General features: G+C 67.7%; 2 protein-coding genes across 5 annotated transcripts; one reads left to right on the plus strand and one right to left on the minus strand.

Annotated features, from left to right (window-relative positions):
• Nucleotides 1-42: 42 nt before the first annotated feature.
• IDH2 (isocitrate dehydrogenase (NADP(+)) 2) lies at nt 43-4,137 on the minus strand. Its single transcript, XM_064389491.1, has 11 exons — nt 3,983-4,137; nt 3,035-3,126; nt 2,522-2,687; nt 1,995-2,155; nt 1,616-1,759; nt 1,383-1,519; nt 1,139-1,290; nt 953-1,065; nt 771-868; nt 567-659; nt 43-235 (listed from the first exon to the last, which is right to left on the minus strand). Exons 1-11 carry the CDS (start codon nt 4,071-4,073, stop codon nt 148-150), a joined length of 1,335 nt encoding a protein of 444 aa, XP_064245561.1. The 5' UTR covers nt 4,074-4,137; the 3' UTR covers nt 43-147.
• Nucleotides 4,138-4,287: 150 nt separating this feature from the next.
• SEMA4B (semaphorin 4B) lies at nt 4,288-19,179 on the plus strand. Of its 4 annotated transcripts, none has more exons than XM_064389481.1 (15): nt 4,288-5,058; nt 11,369-11,513; nt 14,622-14,782; nt 15,027-15,089; nt 15,210-15,308; nt 15,421-15,532; nt 15,737-15,853; nt 15,950-16,107; nt 16,292-16,473; nt 16,545-16,695; nt 16,830-17,040; nt 17,120-17,235; nt 17,363-17,526; nt 17,599-17,693; nt 17,803-19,179. In XM_064389481.1, exons 1-15 carry the CDS (start codon nt 4,960-4,962, stop codon nt 18,576-18,578), a joined length of 2,649 nt encoding a protein of 882 aa, XP_064245551.1. In that variant the 5' UTR covers nt 4,288-4,959; the 3' UTR covers nt 18,579-19,179. The 4 variants fall into 4 exon arrangements, with proteins under 4 accessions (XP_064245551.1, XP_064245552.1, XP_064245555.1 ...); XM_064389482.1 differs by lacking the exon at nt 4,288-5,058 and adding an exon at nt 6,958-7,089; XM_064389485.1 differs by lacking the exon at nt 4,288-5,058 and adding an exon at nt 7,146-10,119.
• The last annotated feature ends 182 nt before the right edge of the window (nt 19,180-19,361 follow it).

The raw sequence follows: 19,361 nt of genomic DNA on the forward strand, positions 1-19,361 counted from the left end.
CCTACACTCCCCTGCTACAAAAGCTTTAAAAACACTCCTAAGAAAACTTTAGAAAAATTATTGAACTGTTCCTGAGCTGTGCTGGGGAGTTGGGGGGCACTGGGCCCCTCCCAGCCCCATCCATCCCAGAGATGGGGGAGCTGTCTCCTATTTCTTGCCCAGAGCCGTGTCCAGGTTGTTCTTGATGGCATCGAGGAAGTCGGTAGTGTTCACAAAGTGCTCATTCAGCTTCACACTGGGGAGACAGACAGGGATTGGTGGGGGTCCCTGCCTGCCTCCCCCCACAGGCACCACAGCCCTGCGTCCAGGATGTGGCCCCTGCCCAGCCCAATCAATAGTGAATAAAATAGCCATCCCGAGTCCCTGGGACTGTCCAGAGAGGCCAGCAGCTACCTGTGGCCACTGTGCACAGCCAGCTCCTGGTCACACCCCTGAGGCTGCCCTGCAGGGCCAGCCCGTCCCTGTGGTCACTATGCTGTTCTTGTGGCCACCCTGCATGGTCACCCGTGCAGCCACGCTGCCCTAGTGCAGGTGGCTGCCCCCGCTCTGCCCCGAGCCACCCGTACTTGGCAAGGCCATGGATGCAGCCGGCGAGGTCCTTCGTCATGGTCCCGCTCTCCACCGTGTCCACACAGACCTTCTCCAGCGTCTGCGCAAACCTGGGACAGGTTTGGGGACAGTTTGCACAGCTGGTGCCACGGGCCCTGCCACGACTGCGACCAGAGCAGCTGCTGGCAGGGAGCTGCCCCGGGGATGGACCCCCCGCTCACTTGATGAGGTCAGGGTTGCTGTCCAGCTTGCCGCGGTGCTCCAGGCCGCGTGTCCAGGCGAAGATGCTGGCAATGGGGTTGGTGCTGGTGGGTCGTCCCTGCGCAGAGAGAGAGGTCAGCGCTCTGGTGTGGACAGCACGCCGTGGGCAGCCTGGCACAGGCAGCTCACAGGCTCTGCCCACCTTCTGGTGCTCCCGGTAGTGGCGGGTGACAGTGCCATGGGCAGCCTCGGCCTCAATGGTCTTCCCATCCGGACACACCAGGACAGAGGTCATCAACCCCAGGGAGCCGAACCCTGCGGTGGGACAGCGGTCAGGACAGCCCCCAGGGTGATGCTGCAGAGCCCAGCACACCGTACCCTGCTCCACCTTGGGCCAGGATGTCTGACTGGACATCCCCGTCGTAGTTCTTGCAGGCCCAGACAAAGCCGCCGGAGGATTTCAGCATCTGGGCAACCATGTCGTCGATGAGCCGGTGCTCGTACCAGATCTTCAGCTTGTCAAACTCCGTCTTGTAGTGCCTGGGAGCCGGGCCAGGGGTCAGCCGTGCTCACCCCGCGTGGGTCTCACTGCCAGCGCCCCAGGACAGCCCCGACCCACCCCAGGTCCATACTTATCAAAGATCTCCTGGAAGATGTCCTTGAAGCGCCCGTCATAGGCCTTGAGGATGGTGTTCTTAGTGCTCAGGTAGAGCGGCCACTTCTTCTGGATGGCGTACTGGAAGCAGCTGTGCGCGAAGCCGGAGATGGACTGCAAGGGAAGCACAGGAGCCCCTGTCCCTCAGCCTGGCATCCCCCGGGCTGGCAAGGCATGCTGCCCCGCAGGGCTCCCGAGCCCCAGCCGTACCTCGTCCGTGTTGTACATGCCCATGCCCACGCCGCCGCCAGGGAAGTTGAACACCTCCCACTCCTTGGCGCCGCTGCCGTCCTTGGGCGTGAAGACCAGCTTGAATGTCCCGGACTTGTCCACCACGAAGTCGGTGGCTTTGTACTGCGGGGCCAGGCAGAGCGTCAGGCAGGGGTGGAGGCAGCTGCTGCCCAGCCACAGGCTGCCGGCCCTGTCACCTGTGCTAGCTCACCTGGTCACCTGCGCTGGCTCACCTGGTCACCTGGCACCTGGTCACCTGCGCTGGCTCACCTGGGCACCTGCGCTGGCTCACCTGGTCACCTGTCACCTGTGCTAGCTCACCTGGTCACCTGGCACCTGGTCACCTGCGCTGGCTCACCTGGTCTCCATGGGCGTGGCGGCCAATGGTGATGGGCTTGGTCCAGCCGGGCACCAGACGAGGAATGTTCTTGCAGATGATGGGCTCCCGGAACACCGTCCCCCCCAGGATGTTTCGGATGGTGCCGTTGGGGCTCTTCCACATCTTCTTCAGTTTGAACTCTGTGGGGCATGCAGATGGGACCCCTGAATGACCCCCCAGCCCCCCTGAAGCATGGCCCCTGCCAGCACCCAGCTCCACTATGCCACGGGCTGCTGCCAGACCCTGCTGCAAGGGGAGGGACAGCCAGCATGAGATCGTGGCTGGCACAGGGCAGAGGTCAGTGTGTCCCCAGGCCCATGGGGTCCCAACAGCACCCACAAGCCCCCAGGGTGAGGAGGGGGGCAGAACACTGAGTATGGTGCAGCCTCCAACCCACCAGAAACCTGAGCTGGCAGTGGGAGGGCACTGCTGATCCCAAGGGGCACAGACAGGAGGCTCAGCACTCCCCCAGTGCGACAGGAGCTCGGGCCCTTGCCCCTGCCCACCTTCCACCCTGGCTTCATCAGGCGTGATGGTGGCACACTTGACAGCCACGCTGTACTTCTGGGTGGCCAGCGCTGAGTCAATGGTGACCTGGTCATCCGTCTTGTCCCGATGTGGCAGCCCCAGGTCGAAGTACTTTAGCTGGACATCCACGTTGGGCAGGATGAGCTGAGGGGCCAGGAGAGCATCAGAATGGGGGGACAGTGTGAGGTGCCTGGGGAGCAGCAGCACGGCACGGCCAGCCCTGGCTGCCTGCCCACAGTGGCTCCGCTGAGCAGGATGATCCCCCTGCCTTGAGTAGGCCTCCCTGTGTGAGACAGCTCCCCCTGCCCGGAACCGCCTCACTTAAAGGTCCTTCTGGTAGTTGTGCCCATTTTACGACCTGCTTCCTGCAGACAGAGGGACAGAGGCGGGAGGGACAGATAGAGGGCAGCACAAGGATCACCCGTTCCCCGTACAAGTCCCCAGCTCCACTTGTGGCACACCCGCCTGTCCCTGGGAGAGGACCCCATCACCTTCTCCTTAATGAAGGCCCAGATGATCCGCGTCATCTCATCCCCATCCATCTCCACCACTGGGTTTGCCACCTTGATCCGCTTGTCGGCATCTGGAGAGCAGTGCGGGGTGTTAGGGGTGCACCCCTGGTCCCACAGCTCCACACCCTGCTGTGGGGCCAAGGCATCCTGTGGCTGCCACCCTGGCTCAGGCACAGGTACAGGCAAGCCCCACTGGGTCTGGGCCAGTTATTGGGACCACCACTGCTGGAGTGGGGGTCAGAGTGCAAAACCCACCACGTGAGGGGGACAGGGACACATTCCTCCCAGAGGGGGATCCACACCGGGCTCCAACGCCTCAGTGAGATCAAGAATGGGACCAGAACCAGGAGCAGGTGCAATCCCCTGGGGCCAGATTCAGGCACAAACCGAGGTGCAAATCCCTGCGTGGATCCTGGACCAGGACTAAAGCCCTCTGGGTGCCAAACCTGTCTGTGGTCAGGCTGTAAAACCTCACGTGGTACCCAGAGCAGAGGTGACCCTCCCTGAGTGGGACCTGAGCACTGATAGGCAACAAAACTCTGCGTGGCACCAGGACCAGGAGTGAACCCTCCTGGGGGCAAAATCCCGCGCCGGCCCGGGACCTTGAGCGACCCCCCCCCGCACCAGGCTCAGACCAGGTACGAGCTGGAGCGCAAAACGCCACGTGGAGCCGGGACCAAACTCCCCTGGGACCAAAGTAATCTGCGAACCCCCTCGCAGAAGCGGGAGCGACCCTCCCCGGAGCAGACCGAGCTGCAAGCCGCGGCGCGGGGGGCAGCGGCCCGCGGTGCGCGCGAGTCCGGATCCCGCTCCCGACACCGCCCCCCGAAAGAATCCGAGCCGCCCGCCGCGGGCGCGCAGCGCTCCCCGCCGGGCGGGCCGGCCCCGCGGGGCGCCCGAGCCCCGTGCCCCCGTGTCCCCACTCACAGTGGCGGCGCTGGCCCTGGCCGGCGGCGGGCGGCGGGCAGCGGGGCAGGCGGAGCAGCGCCGGGGCAGCGCGGAGGTAACGGGCGGCCATGGCGTGGGCGGACACGACGGGGCGGACACCGGGGCGCGGCTCTCTCCGCCCCGGGGCGGGACAGAGCCCCGGCCCCCTCGTGGGGCCTCCGGAGGGGCCGCGGGGGTCCCGCGGTGGGGCCGGGCCTGTGCTGCCCGTGCTGCCGCACAGGGTGGCCGCGGTCCGCAGCGCTCCCACTCCCACCGGAGGGATGTTGCATCCCTGGGTGCGTCGGGTTAGGGATACGTGGCCGGACCCCACGGGGAACGGGGACCAAACCCGTCTGTAAAATGCCGCGTGGAATGGGCGCCAGGCCAAATTTGGCCCAGGACCAAATCTAGCTGTAAAACCCTGCGTGGGATCTGGACCACCCCCCACGGAATCTGACTTGGTTGGCAAACCCCACAGGGATCAGGGACCAAACTCCCCCAGAACCTGATCCAGTTGTAAATCCCCTCATGGAATAGGGAACAAAACCCCCTGGGACCAGACCTAGCTGCAAAACCCTGCCTGGGACCAGAAATGAAACGAAACCTGGGGATCAGACACTGGTTTAAAATCCTTCGTGGAACTGCGAATGGCCCCACCCCCCGGGAACAAACCCGTTTGCAAAACCCCTCGTGGAACCGGCATCACTCATCATCAGGATCAAAAACGCAGCTGTAAAAACCCTCCTAGAACTGGGACCAAACCCAGCTGCAGAGTCCCGTGTGAAACTGGGGGGGTACAGTGGGGCTGGGGGCATGCAGACACTACATGGAAGCCTGACCCTACATGGAAGCCGGCGTCCCTGCTCACGGCTGGCGCGTGACTCGGCAGCTGGATCCAGCAGGACAAGGGCAACTGCCACTGTTCCACCGGGGACCTTCACCTCGCCTGGCCCCGCGTGGGCAGGAGGAGGAGGACGATGAAGACAGCAAAGGAGGAGGAGGACGACGACAACGAGGACAACTACGATGAAGACAGCGACAACGGGGGTGATGCACACCAGGGGCACCCCAAGAAGGTGCATGGAGTGTGCCAGGGTTGCCAGGAGGCTGCTCGGGCTGGGAATTTGTTGTCCTGCTGTCCCAGCCAAGCCGATGGCTTTTTTTAGCCACATGGGACGGGCAGAGCCTGCTCTGGGAGGAAAAACAGTCCTGGAGCTGGCAGCCCCCGGCGGAGGGGCTGGGGGAGCTGCAGCAGTCCTTGACGTCTGCTGGCTTTAACATTAACCAGAGCAGGAGCCGCGGGCCGGCGGCGCGGGGGGGTCACGGCGCTCCGGGGTCCCGCTGTGCCTGCTCCCAGCGCCCAGCCCGTGCTGCCGGCAGCCTGCAGCCCCAGCCAGCCCTGCTCGGGGACTGCCGGCCCTCAGGGGCTGCCGGCCCTGCTCGGGGGCTGCCGGCCCTGCTCGGGGGCTGCCTGCCCTGCTCGGGGACTGCTGCCCTGCTCGGGGGCTGCTGCCCTGCTCGGGGGCTGCCGGCCCTGCTCGGGGACTGCTGCCCTGCTCGGGGGCTGCCGGCCCTGCTCGGGGGCTGCCTGCCCTGCTCGGGGGCTGCCTGCCCTGCTCGGGGGCTGCCGGCCCTGCTCGGGGGCTGCCGGCCCTGCTCGGGGGCTGCCGGCCCTGCTCGGGGGCTGCTGCCCTGCTCGGGGGCTGCCGGCCCTGCTCGGGGACTGCCGGCCCTGCTCGGGGGCTGCCGGCCCTGCTCGGGGGCTGCCTGCCCTGCTCGGGGACTGCCGCCCTGCTCGGGGGCTGCCTGCCCTGCTCGGGGGCTGCCTGCCCTGCTCGGGGACTGCCGCCCTGCTCGGGGGCTGCCGGCCCTGCTCGGGGGCTGCCGGCCCTGCTCGGGGGCTGCCGGCCGCCGCCCCAGCTGCCCCCCTGGCTGCCCTGGCCCTGGCCCCGCGGCTGGAGCCGCCCAGTGACCGCAGCGCCGGCAGGACGAGGTCAGGCCAGCGGCAGGGCAGTCCCCCCAGCAGAGGACGAGAGCGGCCATGTGGCACGGGCCCAGGGAAGGCCCCAGACAAAGGCACCGCCGTTCATCCCTGGCCACAGCACAGCCACCCTCCCGCTGTGCCACTGCAGTGTGCCCTGCCTGGCCACCCTGGGGACACCAGAGTGCTGGCAGGGCCGGCTGTGGGGCTGGCACCTCAGGGGGCGACAGATCCCCCGGTTTGGGGCCCAGCCGGAGCATAAGGACAGAGTGTGGGGCTCTGTGCTCCCCGCAGGCAGTGCTGTGTCTGCCCGGGGAGGGGGCACTGAGGGGCTGACAGGGGCCGTGTTTCCTCTGCTGCCCACAAATGCAAGAGCCCCAGCACTGCCCGGAGCTGCCCGCAGGCTGGAGTGGGGGCTGTGTCCCCCCTCGGGCCACCATCCTGGGGCTGCTGGCGTGACCCTGCCTGGGGACCCCTGCCCGGGCAGCACAGGCAGTGAGTGTTTCAGTGCCGTGATCCCGGCAGCTCTGGGTACTGCTGACACACGCTGCCAGCCACCAGCTCCGTGTGCCACTCGGGACACCCACGGCCGTGCTGTCCCCAACCCCCACAGAGCCATACATGCCATGAGGTGCCCGGGCCCTGAATTACCCCAAACTCCCTGAGCTCGCCGCCACCACAAGGATCTCATCATGATGCCTGAGGCTGTGTGCACAGGCACGGGGTGTCCCATAGCCACCCCTGCTACCAGGAGCGCCCAGGAAGGGGCCCAGCGGGTGCTGCCCCCGATCCAGGCCCTGTAGCCCCTCAGTGTGCTGGGGCTGAAACGCTCAGTTCTGGGCACGACCCCTTTAGGGCCGGGGCCCCCCAGAAACCGCGGGGCAGAGCCAGGCCGCCCCAGCTCCCGCCGCCGGCAGCGGGGACGGGTCCCCAGGCGGGGCCAGCCGCCCCCAGCCCCGGCGGGGCCGGGCCCCCGGCGCGCTGCGGGGCCGGGCCGGGGCGGGCCGGGGCGGGCCGGGCCTTTGTTGTGCTGCGGGCGGAGCCGCCCCCGCGCCGCCCCGCCGCCGGGAACACCCCCGCCGCCCGCCGCCTGCGGCTCCCGCCGCGCCTCGGAGCCGCCGAGCGGGTGAGCAGCGGGGGGCACGGGCACCGAGCGGAGCGGAGCGGAGCGGAGCGGAGAGGAGAGGAGCGAGTGTGCGGGGCGGGCGTGCCCGCCGAGGGCGTGTGCAAGGGCCGCGCGCGGGCCGGTGTGCAAGGCGCGTGCACGTGCGCGGGGGGCCCCAGGGACGCGTGCGGGGGCTGGGAGTGCGTGAATGTGGGAATGTGCGAGTGTGTGCCTGTGCGTGTGAGTGACACTGTGTGTGCATTGCTGCGTGCCTGTGCGAGTGACACTGTGTGTGAGTGACACTGTGTGTGCATCGCTGTGTGATTGTGTGTGTGACAGCGTGTGTGATGTGTGTGCATCGCTGTGTGCCTGTGCGTGTGACAGTGTGTGAGTGACAATGCGTGTGCATCACTGTGATTGTGTGACTGTGTGTGTGACAGCGTGTGAGTGACAATGTGTGTCCATCACTCTGTGTGCACCTGGGTGTGCCTGTGTGACTGAGCAGATGGGTGTGCCTGTGTGTGTGCTGGTGTAAGTGTGCATGTGTGTGTGTGTGCATGTCTGTGCGTGTGTGTGCATGTGTGTGCATGTGTGTGTGTGTGTGTGTGTGTGTGTGTGTGTGTGTGTGTGAGGGGTGCAGGCACACCGGGGCCGTTCCCACAGCCTGTTCCCAGGCGAGTGTTTGCCGCCCAGGGCGTGAACACCCCGTGACCTCTCTGCGTGTGTTTACATGTGCCGGCTGTGCGTACACCAGGCCGAGGGTGCGGAGGCACCCGCGGTGCTCGGGCGGGCGTCACAGGCTGCTCACAGGCAGGCGTGTCAGTGCCCGCTGGGGACTCGGACATGCGTGTGTGCGGCGTGTCCCACGGCTGTGACATGCCCCGGACACCGGCGGGGTGCCCACGGGTTGTGCGTCCCAGACATGTGGCCACAACGGATCTGTGGGTGCCCAGGCAGCCCCTGGCTTGGTGTGCAGGGAGGGTCGGGGTCCCAGGGGCTTTTGGGTCATCCCTTGGGCCCAAGTGCCTGCTCCAACTGGGCCTGCGGCTGCCTGGGGGGCTGGCACCCCCTGTGACCCCAAGGAGCACTAGGGCAAGTGTGCCACAGGACCAAGGGTGCCACAGGGCTGAGGAGGCCAATGCTGGTTTGGGCTCTGCGGAGTCAGGACTGGCTGGGAAGGGGGCACCCATCCCTGAGCCCGGCCCCTCCATTCCTGCACTCCAGGGAGCTGACATGCCTGTGCTCCGAGCCCACCACCTCGCTGTCCCCCGGGGTGCTCACTGGCTGGGGCTCCTGCTGGCTCTTCCCTGCCCTGTGCCAGGGCTGCCCAGCAAGGAGTGGGGCCCGTGCAGCACCCCCGTGTGTCCTGCAGCTGCCCAGGCAGGCAGTGCAGGGTGCGGGCAGCGTGGGGTGTGGGCAGGGGACAGGTGGGCTGTGGGGACAGCCTGTTGTCTTCAGAACTGACTCTGCCATCGTGCAGGAGTGATGGGAGTAGTGAGACAGCTGTGTGCTGTGGGCTACCCGGTGCCCCGGGTGCAGGTGCCCTGCCGGGGCGAAGGGGATGCTGTGGGGCAGCGTGGGGCTGGCTGTGTGCCAGGGGGTCCTGGCAGTAGGGTCTGAGCTCACGGTGGGCCGGAGAGGTGGGGGGCAGCCCAGCTTGGCCCCGTGGGAGGCCCTGGGCTCAGGCAGGGTGTCACAGCGGGTGCACGTGGAACAGGGGATGCCCCGGGGCCCCGTGGGGAGCCCTGTCAGCTGTCGGGCCAGAGGTTTCCCAGGACGCAGCACAGCGCTCCGGCTGCGGCCGGTATCCTCCGGGCGGCCGGCGCGGAGCAGCTGGAGCATCTGTGTGGCTGTGCAGGGCCAGCACTGCAGGTGTGCATGCACGCCTGCTCACTCGCTGTGCGTGTGCGTGCTCGGAGCAGGGACTGCCGGCTGCTGTCTGGCAGCTCCCAGCAGCCAGCCGAGCCGGGGGCGAGCCTGTGAGCCCGGGAAGGTGGGGAGAGCCCGGTGTGGGCAGCGTGCCAGCCGGGTCCCGGTCCCTGAGCAGGGGCTGCGCAGGGGCAGGCTGCGGAGGAGTGGGAGCTCGTGGGCAGCAGCAGCAGCAGCAGCAGCGGTGAGGCACACACAGCCCGTCCCGCTCTCTGCAGGCAGCAGCAGCAGTGCCCGATTCCCAGGCACCCACTGCCAGTGGGAATGGGGTGGCGGGCGCTGGCGTGGGAATTTGGTGCAGAAAGCACCGCCCCACCTGCCTGCTGACCCCAGGCCACAGGTTTTGGTGCAGCCCAAAGCCCCAGAGAGGTTTCCCCGTTGCCGGCAGTGGGCAGGGAGGGTGGCCCGGGCCGCGCCGATGCGTGCCAATGCCTGCAGCAGGGCGTGGGGCACGCTCGGGCCTGCTCAGGGCAGAGCGGGGCAGGGTGCTGCGGTGCCCCCGGCGCTGCCCCGCTGGCAGCTGCGTGGGCAGGACAGGAGATAAATGGGAGTTTGGCGTAAACAGCCCTGGCTGCCAGCAGCGCTGGAGTGGCGCTTAAAGGCACAGGCTCTGGCCTGGTTCTGCTGCCTGTTCCTGCCCTCCCTCCCTGCCTGCTCTGCCCTCCTTTTCCTCCCTGCCTGCCCCTTCCCTTCCCTCCTGCTCCTGCCCTGCCTGCTCACCCCGGAGCAGCTGCCCTCCCCGCAGGGGCTCCCGTCCCCGCTGCATGCCGTCACACCGGGGTGCTGACACAGCCCTACCACGGCCATGCACAGGTGGCAGCCAGGTCCCTGGAGCCCCCCAGGACGCCGTGAGGTGGCGTGGGGCAGGGGGCCGTGGCTGCAGGGTGAGTGCCTTCTCCCACCCTACTCAGGGTGACGTGTTTGGCTGGGTGAAGTTGAGTCTATGCCACTTCCCGGGCAAAGGGTGCTGCTGATAAGGCTGGGGTGGAGCTGTGGGACTGTCCCAGGCCTGGGAAGGAACGTCAGGCTCCATCGGGAACAGGAGGAGCAGCAGGGACAGGAAGGGAGCAAAGTCGATTTGGGGCAGAGGGGCAGCCCAGAGCCCCGGCCCCTGGACATCAGGTATGACCTGTGAGCGGGCAGCGTGTGGGAGTGTGGGCACGGCTGTCCCGGGACTGTGGGCACAGGCATCCACCGAGGGTGGGCACAGCTGCCCTGGGACTGTGGGCACAGGCATCCAGCGAGGGTGGGCACAGCTGTTCCGGGAGTGTGGGGAGCATTTCTCCTGGGCAGGGGGCTCCAAGTGGGTCCCACCACTGCAGTCCAGGGCTGGGACTGACCAAGAAGGACATGGGAAGCTCTGCCCCAAAGCCCACACTGGGAGGGCAGTGCTGGGTACCCTGGCCCCAGGAGTGCTGCCCGCTGCAGGGGAATCCCCGGACCCCATCCCTCTGTCCCCCTGTCCCCGTTGCCATGGCGATGTAAGGAGTTGTCATTAATAACAGTTGCGTGGGCGCTGCTGGCCGGGTGGGCAGTGCTCTGAGGGCTGTGAGCCCTCCCCACACCCCAGCCAGGGACAGAGCCCCCCGAGGGCCGGGCAGGGCACCTTGCCCAGCGCTACCTGCTCGGTGGGACCCCTGGGACGGGCACGGGGGCTGGCAGGGGTCTGTCGCCTGTGCTGAGTGCTGCCTGTGGGGACAGCGGTGCCGGCCAGGTCTGCCCGTGGTGGGGCTGGCTCAGGCAGCCCGTGGTGCCCCATTTCTCCCGAGGGAGGGCAGGGAGCGCTGGGCTGTGCCCAGCAGAGCCCCCAGCCCCAGCAGTGTGGCCGTGGGGCACAGCTGAGGAGCTGAGGGGCGGCTCTGGTAGCAGCCATGGGGCCGAGCTGTTCCCAGGACAGCAGGACAGTCCCGGGACAGCTTTTCCGGGGACAGCAAGATATACTCCCGGCCAGCCCTCCTGCACCCCCGCGGTCCCGGCCCAGCGGGTTTCCCTGCCGGGGTGGGGAGGAGGCTGCGGGGAGTCCCTGGCTGCCGCTAGCGCCGGGGACAAAGCCCCGTTCCCTCCGGACCGTGACGGCCGCGGGGCGGGGGCTGGGGCCGGTCCCGCGGGGGCGGTACCGGCGGGGAACCGCCCGCCCCCTCTTGCGAGCGGCCCACCGCCCGGGGCACCGGCGGGGCGGGGGGCTGGAGCGATCGGCGCGGCCGGGACCGGCTGGGCACGGCTCGGGGACGGATCGGTAAAGCTCGGGCGGGGCCGGTTCGGTCCGGCCGGGCGCGGCTCCGCCCGCGGCTGCTACGCCCGGTGCCGAGGGCGGAGCGGGGCGGGCCGGGCCGTGCCGTACCAAGCCGCTGAGCCCCTTCTCTCCCCGCAGGTCTGCAGCGCCCGGGCGGCTTCGCGGCCGCGGCGGAGCCCCGCGGCTCGGGGCGGGATGGCGGCGCGGCCGGTGCTGCCGGTCCTGGCGGCGCTGCTGCTCTCGGCGGCTCCGGAGCCTGTCCCGCGGGTCAGCCTGCCCTACGGTGAGTGTCCGCCGGCCGTCGGTGGGTGGGGGTCCGCCGGCAGCGGGGAGGGCAGCCAGCCCCCGCCGAGGGCTCCGGCGGCGTCCCCCGGGGCGGGGAGCGTCCCGCGCCCCCGGGCGCTGTGCGCCGCGCGGAAACGCCGTGTGACAGCCCCGGGGACACGGGGAGCCCCCTGCCAGCGGGACACGGAGCGAGGGCTGGCCAGAGCCCCGGGGTGCTGCGGGGTGGCTGTGTCTGTGCCCCGCGAGCAGGGCACCGGTGGCAGCCGTGCTCCCTACAGATGGGGTGGGCTGAGCGGCCGGGGAACTCTGCCCCCGGGCTCCCTCCCTGCTCAGAATGTCCTGGGGTGGGGGACACGCCGCAGCCCCTTTCTGTGCCGTGCTGGGCTCCGGGCAGCTCTGAGCCCCTCTGCAGGCTCTTGTCAGCTGCGTGGCCCCAGAGTGCTGGGGGCTGCACTCTCCAGGGGCCAGGGAGGGATATCTGGGACGGTGCTAGGCCAGGCAGAACTGTAACAAGTGGGGGGCCTGGTTGCAGCCCCCTCCTGCCCTGCAGAGCCCCCCAGCAGCTGGCACAGGCTGGGCGAGCCGTGGGGCACGCTGCTCGGGCGCAGCCCTGGCAGCTGTGCCGTGCGGGGGAGCCACCCACGGCTGTGCTGCCAGGAGGTGGCTGGATCCAGCTGCTGCCGGCCAGCAGAGCCCATCCCGTCCTGCGCTGGGAGGGTGCCGTGGTTTGGGCAGCTGCGGGCGCTCCCTGGCTCGGCGCGCTGCTGGACATGTGGCCCCACCACATGCTCCCATGACCGCTGGCCACGGTGGCTCCGGCAGATGTGGGACCTGCTGAGCTGGACAGGAGGCTGCGACCCAGTGAGACAAGCAGCTCGGCGTCATGCCATGCTGTGCTGGGCCGTGTTGAGCCACGCTGCCTGGCCCTGCCTGCACAGACCGGTTCTGCCCCGTGCTCTGCACACCTGTGGGAGCTGTGGGGCTGCAGCCACGGGCAGTGCCTGGGGATGCCAGCCTGGACCCCAGGGAGGAGCTGGGCGGGGAGCGCGGGCCGGTGGCCGCTGTGTGTCCGGTGGTGGCTCCCAGGGAGCCTGGCCACGTGGGGCCGCGGTCGGGGGGAGGGAGGAGCTGGGAGCTGCTCCCCTGGGAGCACTGGATGTGCCTGCAGCAGGTTTGTCTGGAAGAAGCAGGTCTTGTCCTGACAGGTCCCTGGCAGCCACACCAGCAGCTAGCTCCCCGTGTCGGCACAGCTCTGCAAGGCACAGGGGCCCCGTTGCCCCTCCGCTGCCGTGCCCACCACGGGTGGCATCACCCCACCTCTAGGGTGCAGGGCCCCTCACAGGAGGATGCCCTGGGGCATCAGCTTCCTCCTCTCTTCACCACTGTGGAGAGCTGGGCTGGTGTTGGGCCAGCTGAGCCCCCCGGAATGGGGATGATGCTGCCCCATCTAGAGGCACCTGGGGTTTGTGGAGCAATGGGGGGTGAGAGCCACAGGGTCCCACCCCACAGCTCCATTGCCTGGCAGGAGCTCTGGGCTTGTCCTGGTGGGGCTCTGGGAGCAGGCAGGGGGTGGGGGAGGTCAGGGAGTCCCCAGAGGGTCAGGGAGTTGGCAGCGTGAGTCAGCCCGACGTGTCCCGCTCACGCAGCCAGGCCCATCTGATTCAGAGCGGCGGTAGGAGAGGAAGGGCTTCCGGGGCCAGGCCACCCACGCGGGACAGGCCAGCATGGGATGGGACAGGACAGGCGCTCCCTGACTCAGCATGGCCACTGGGCCGTGTCCGGCACGGGCTGAGCCCCCGGGCCAGTGTGGGCAGCAGCGGGCTGAGCCCTGTGTCCAGCAGGGGCTGAGCCCTGTGTCCTGCAGGGGCTGAGCCCTGTGTCCTGCACAGCTGAGCCCTGTGTCCAGCACAGCTGAGCCCTGTGTCCTGCACGGGCTGAGCCCTGTGTCCAGCACAGCTGAGCCCTGTGTCCTGCAGGAGCTGAGCCCTGTGTCCAGCACAGCTGAGCCCTGTGTCCTGCAGGAGCTGAGCCCTGTGTCCAGCAGGGGCTGAGCCCTGTGTCCAGCAGGAGCTGAGCCCTGTGTCCAGCAGGGGCTGAGCCCTGTGTCCAACACAGCTGAGCCCTGTGTCCAACACAGCTGAGCCCTGTGTCCTGCACGGGCTGAGCCCTGTGTCCAGCAGGGGCTGAGCCCTGTGTCCAATACAGCTGAGCCCTGCGTCCAGCACAGCTGAGCCCTGTGTCCAACACAGCTGAGCCCTGTGTCCTGCACAGGCTGAGCCCTGTGTCCTGCACAGCTGAGCCCTGTGTCCAGTAGGAGCTGAGCCCTGTGTCCTGCAGGGGCTGAGCCCTGTGTCCTGCAGGAGCTGAGCCCTGTGTCCAACACAGCTGAGCCCTGTGTCCTGCACGGGCTGAGCCCTGTGTCCAGCATGGGCTGAGCCCTGTGTCCAACACAGCTGAGCCCTGTGTCCTGCACGGGCTGAGCCCTGTGTCCAGCAGGGGCTGAGCCCTGTGTCCTGCACGGGCTGAGCCCTGTGTCCAGCAGGGGCTGAGCCCTGTGTCCAATACAGCTGAGCCCTGTGTCCAGCACAGCTGAGCCCTGTGTCCAGCACAGCTGAGCCCTGTGTCCAGCAGGAGCTGAGCCCTGTGTCCTGCAGGAGCTGAGCCCTGTGTCCTGCACGGGCTGAGCCCTGTGTCCAACACAGCTGAGCCCTGTGGGCTGGGGCTTGAGCATACTCCCAGCACTCATCTCCCCCTGCTGTGAGATTGGGGTCCCTGTGGGCCTGGGCTGGGCTGAGCCTCTCGTGCTGCAGGGCTGAGCTCTAGGGCTGGACGTGGCTGGGCAGCTGTCCCAGTGGTAGGCAGGGCTGTTGAGGCATCCTCAGGGCCAGGACGTGGCTGTGGCTCGTGGTGGCCTCGGGCACAGCACGGCCCTGGACAGTTCACTGCTGTGTGTCTGGCAGTGTGGGCAGAGCTGGATCTGGCCCTGGCTGCTCCGGGTGGGTGGCATGGCCGAGGTGCTGGGCAGAGGGGCCAGGAGCAGCCGTGGTGCAGGGTGCTGGGGGCAGGTGCCAGCACGAGGCTGATGCTTGTCACTCTTGCCCCACAGACTCGGCCGAGAGAGTCGTGCGGCGCTTTGAGGCCCCTGGGGTGTCCAACTACACAGCACTGCTGCTGAGCCCGGACGGTGGGACCCTCTACCTGGGGGCACGAGAACTGCTCCTCACCCTCAACACCAGCAACTTTCAGCCCAGCTCCCCAGTTCGGAGGGTGAGCCCAGGGATGGGCTGGGTGGCCCTTGGGGAGGGAGGGGGCACCCAGCTGGCTGGAGTGCAGGGGATCTGCTCCCCACCAGCATTTTGGGTCTGTGTGAGCCATTGTGCATTCAGGAGCACCTGCCCCAGAGCAGGATGATTGAGGTGGGGAGAATGTGGTTGCTATGAACAAGCCCAGGGAGGGTGTGGGTGGACAGCCAGGGATGGGGGGGCTCCCAGTGACTGTCCCTTCTTCACAGCTGCTGTGGAGTGCAGATGAGGAAAAGAAGAGGCAGTGTGTGTTCAAGGGAAAGGACCCTCAGGTGAGCCCCATTGCCAGCAGGCATTGGGGGCTGTGGTGGGTGCGGGCAGTGCCCTGTGCAGGGTGGGTGTGGGTGGGACAGCTGAGCCAAGGGCTGAGCTGGGTGCTCTGACCCCCACAGAGGGACTGTCACAACTACATCAAGCTGCTGCTGCAGCTGAACAGCACCCACCTGTACACCTGTGGGACCTGCGCCTTCAGCCCCGCCTGCGCCTACATCGTGAGTACAGGAACAGGGTCCCCTGCAGGTCCCCCCGTGCCCTCAGGGCCCTGCAGTGGGGTCCTGGGCACTGGGACAAGTGCTGCTGGCTCACAGCCTCATCCTGCTGCAGAACGTGCAGCACTTCAGCCTGGAGCGGGACGCGTCGGGGAAGGTGGTGCTGGAGGACGGGAAGGGACGCTGCCCCTTTGACCCTGAGTACCGCTCCACAGCTGTCATGGTCGGTAAGGCACGACTCCCTGGGACCCTCGCCCTTCCTCCCTGTGCCACCCTGGAGCCCTCACCCACCCTGCAGTGCCCTGGGACCTTAGCCTGCCTCCCTCTCCCTGCGTCTGCCCGCCCAAGACCAGGCTATCTCAGACCCCAGCAGCACGCAGGGCCGTGCTGGTGGCGCGTGGCAGGTCCCAGCAGGAACTTGTCTTTGGCAGATGGTGAGCTCTACGCCGGGACCGTCAGCAACTTCCAGGGCAACGAGCCGACCATCTCCCGCAGCCAGGAGAGCCGCATCGCCCTCAAGACAGAAAACTCCCTCAACTGGCTGCAAGGTGAGTGCTGGGGCTGGCACCTCGGGGTCCCTCTCCCCTGCAGCGTGGGAGGCAAGGGATGGGGCCAGTAGCGCTGAGGGTGCTTTGTGCCCCCAGACCCAGCGTTCGTGGGCTCAGCCTACCTGCGGGAGAGCCTCCCTGCCGGCAACCCTGAGGGCGACGACGACAAGGTCTACTTCTTCTTCAGCGAGACCGGGAAGGAGTTTGACTATTTTGAGAACACCATCGTGTCCCGCATCGCACGAGTGTGCAAGGTGGGCATAAGGCAGCAGGGGCGTGTGGGAGCTGTGCCTGGGTGTGACTCTCTGCTGGGGTGGGGGGATGTGGGGCCATCCTGCATGTCTGCACCCCTTGGTGCCTGGAGCCCCGCTCCGTTCACTCAGCACACGGGGTGCCCTGCGTTCATGGCATCCCACCCTGACCCGCTGTGCCACGCAGGGGGACCAGGGCGGGGAGCGCGTGCTGCAGCGGCGCTGGACAACCTTCCTGAAGGCACAGCTGCTCTGCTCACACCCTGAGGATGGGTTCCCCTTCAACGTGCTGCAGGACATCTTTGTGCTCACCCCGGGTGAGCTGCGCTGGAGGGAGACGCTCTTCTACGGTGTCTTCACCTCGCAGTGGTGAGTGGTGGGGACCCAGGGCAGCACGGAGGTTTGGCAGAGCCAGGGCCTGACCTTGCCTGTCCTCACAGGAACAAGGGCGGACTGGGCAGCTCGGCCGTCTGCGCCTTCCCCATGCGCAGCGTGCAGCGTGCCTTCGGCGGGCTCTACAAGGAGGTGAACCGCGAAACGCAGCAGTGGTACACGGACACCAGCCCCGTGCCAGAGCCCCGGCCAGGCATGGTAGGTGGCCCCTCGGCACCTGCCCCAGCACAGGACGCAGCACTGCCCCGTTGCTCTCCTGGTCCTGGTGGCTGCCACAGCGTGGTACCCAGCCGCTTCCCCAAGCCCTTCTGAGCCCCTTCCTTTCCCTGCAGTGCATCACCAGCCACACGCGGCACCTGAAGATCAATTCATCGCTGCAGATGCCAGATCGCGTGCTGAACTTTATCAAGGACCACTTCCTGATGGACAGCCCCGTGCGCAGCCAGCCGCTGCTGCTGCAGAGCCAGCGGCGCTACCAGCAGATCGGCGTGCACCGCGCGCAGGGCCTGCACGGCACCTACGACGTCCTCTTCCTGGGCACGGGTGGGTGCAGGCGGGCTGTGGCGGGGCGGGGTGCGTGCCTGCACCCCGGCCCTGCTCAGCACAGCCCCTCTGCTTGCAGACGACGGGCGGCTGCACAAGGCTGTGCGGGTGAACCACGGTGTGCACATCATTGAGGAGATCCGCCTCTTCCCCGACGGGCAGCCCATTCTCCAGCTGCTGCTGGACCAGGACCAGGCAGGAGCCAGGGCGAGGGGGGCACTGGGGGCTCAGCCTGCTTGGGGCTGGTCCTGTTTGTGGGCTGGGGGAACGCAGGGGTGTGCAGGAGCCCGCCCCGCTGACCCCAGTGTGTCTCCTCCTGCAGGGCCTTGTCTACGCAGCCACCTACACAGCAGTGGCCCAGGTGCCCTTTGCCAACTGCAGCCTGTACCGCAGCTGTGGGGAATGTGTGCTGGCACGGGACCCCTTCTGCGCCTGGAGCCGGGGTGCCTGCCGCAGGGTCACCCCACATCCCCCGGCACACCCACAGTAAGTGCTGCACCCTCTGCCATCCCCTCCACCCCACGGCACCCCGCTGCCCTGCCCTCTCTCTGTTCCCAGGCTCTGGGCGCAGGACATCGAGGATGCTGACACAGAGCGGCTCTGCCAGCTGGCCAACGCCTCCCAGCCCCGTCCCCGCATCCTCCTGCCGCCAGGTGAGCGCGAGTGCATGTCCTGGGGGCTCTCCCCATCCCAGCCTCCTGCTCCACCACGCTCCCATCAGCCCCTGCCCCTCGCTGACGTTCCCCTGGGTTCTCTCTGCAGACTCAGGCGCCCCGTGCCAGCAGATCCAGCTCCCTCCCAACGCAGTGCGGCCGCTGCCGTGCCGGCTGCTCTCCAACCTGGCCTCGCGGCGCTGGCTGCACAACGGGGCACCTGTCAACGCCTCCTACCTGGTGCTGCCCGACGGGGCCCTCATTCTGGTGGGCAGCCCGGAGCGTGCGGGCACCTATGAGTGCTGGTCGCTGGAGGAGGGGTTCCGCAAGCTGATGGCCAGCTACTGCGTGGGCGTGCAGGAGCCAGCCCTTGGGCCCGCAAACTCTGGCAGGAAGGTGGCTGCTGGCCGTGACACCCTGGAGACGGTCAGCACGTCCCGGAGCACCTCAGCGGTGGGCAGCGCTGCAGCACGGCTGGACGGCAAGACCTACTGGACCGAGTTCCTGGTGATGTGTGTGCTCTTTGCCGCTGCCGTCCTCGTGCTGGCCTTCTTTGTCCTGCAGCGGCACCGTGACGGCATGAAGGCCTTGCTGGAGCCCAGCGACCCTAGCAGGCACCAGAAGCCACCCCGCAAGCCAGTGGAGAGCCTGCCCCTGAATGGCAGCAACCTGCCCAGCACGGCTCCTGAGCACAAGGGCTACCAGGCCCTGCAGGACAACTACATCGTCAGTACCCCCGTGCATGAGCCCCCAGGACCCACACGCACCTTCTCTGAGTCAGAGAAGAGGCCTCTCCACGTCCGTGACAGCTTCGTGGAAGTGTCTCCTGCCTGCCAAAGACCCCGTGTGCGCCTGGGCTCCGAGATCCAGGACTCGGTGGTGTGACGGGGATGGGAGCCGAGCCCTCACTCACCACTGCCTCTGCTCTGCTGAGCCTCACTGGACCGTGCACCACTGCCAGGGTCCATGTTGTCTGTGTGTGCATGCCCAGAGCCTGCACCCACCCTCTGCGGCAGCGCCCACCAGCCAGGGGGGCCTAGAGCCCTCCCTGGGCATCACCTCAGTACTTGTGGGTGTGAGGGGTGCCTCACACCCTCCAGGGTCCTGCAGGGCGGCTCCAGCCCCGCGCCCCTGCTGCAGGGCCAGACACGGTTCCTGGCTCAGGCTGCTGGTGCGGGCTCTGCCAGGCCCTGACCCCCTCTATGCAGAGGGCAGGAGGGGGCGGCCGCAGACCCCTCGTGCCCCCACTCACTGTGACGTCCCGCTGGGACCAGGGCCACGCGCGCGGCTGGGCAGCGCCAGCCCTGCGGCATGTGCTGTGTGTCTGTGCTTGGTTCGTTTTTGATATGTGGAAAATGTGAATTGTGTCCGGGGAAGGGGAGCTGTAAGAGCTTCCCCTGCATTGGGTGGGCAGGGATGCCCCCGCGGCCCCGCGTGCGTGTGCGGAAACGTCTCTTGTTTTTATATAAAGTCCTTCAGACACGTGTGTGCGGCAGGGCTCGGTGCCTTCCTCGGCCAGAACCGTCCCTGTTGGCCCCGGGGAGCAGCCACGTCTGGCTCTCACTGCAGTCAGAGCGAGATCTGCCCATGGACTGCCCACAGTCCCCAGAGGACTGTGCTGCCCATCAGCTCTGTGGAGTCCCCTCCTCGTGTGCTTGGCTGGGCACT

Source organism: Passer domesticus, chromosome 14, assembly GCF_036417665.1.
Source record: "Passer domesticus isolate bPasDom1 chromosome 14, bPasDom1.hap1, whole genome shotgun sequence".
Taxonomy (NCBI): domain Eukaryota; kingdom Metazoa; phylum Chordata; class Aves; order Passeriformes; family Passeridae; genus Passer; species Passer domesticus.

Bases quoted from the DNA above. Each gene is read 5' to 3' on its own strand.
- IDH2 (XM_064389491.1), bottom strand. From the start codon at position 4,073: ATGGCCGCCCGTTACCTCCGCGCTGCCCCGGCGCTGCTCCGCCTGCCC. The intron at 3,127-3,982 runs GTGAGTGGGGAC...ACTGCTCTCCAG, and splicing joins CCAGGGCCAGCGCCGCCACT to ATGCCGACAAGCGGATCAAG. The intron at 869-952 runs GTGGGCAGAGCC...CTCTCTGCGCAG, and splicing joins ACTACCGGGAGCACCAGAAG to GGACGACCCACCAGCACCAA.
- SEMA4B (XM_064389481.1), top strand. From the start codon at position 4,960: ATGAAGACAGCAAAGGAGGAGGAGGACGACGACAACGAGGACAACTAC. The intron at 15,854-15,949 runs GTGAGTGCTGGG...TTGTGCCCCCAG, and splicing joins CTCCCTCAACTGGCTGCAAG to ACCCAGCGTTCGTGGGCTCA. The intron at 16,696-16,829 runs GTAGGTGGCCCC...CTTTCCCTGCAG, and splicing joins CAGAGCCCCGGCCAGGCATG to TGCATCACCAGCCACACGCG.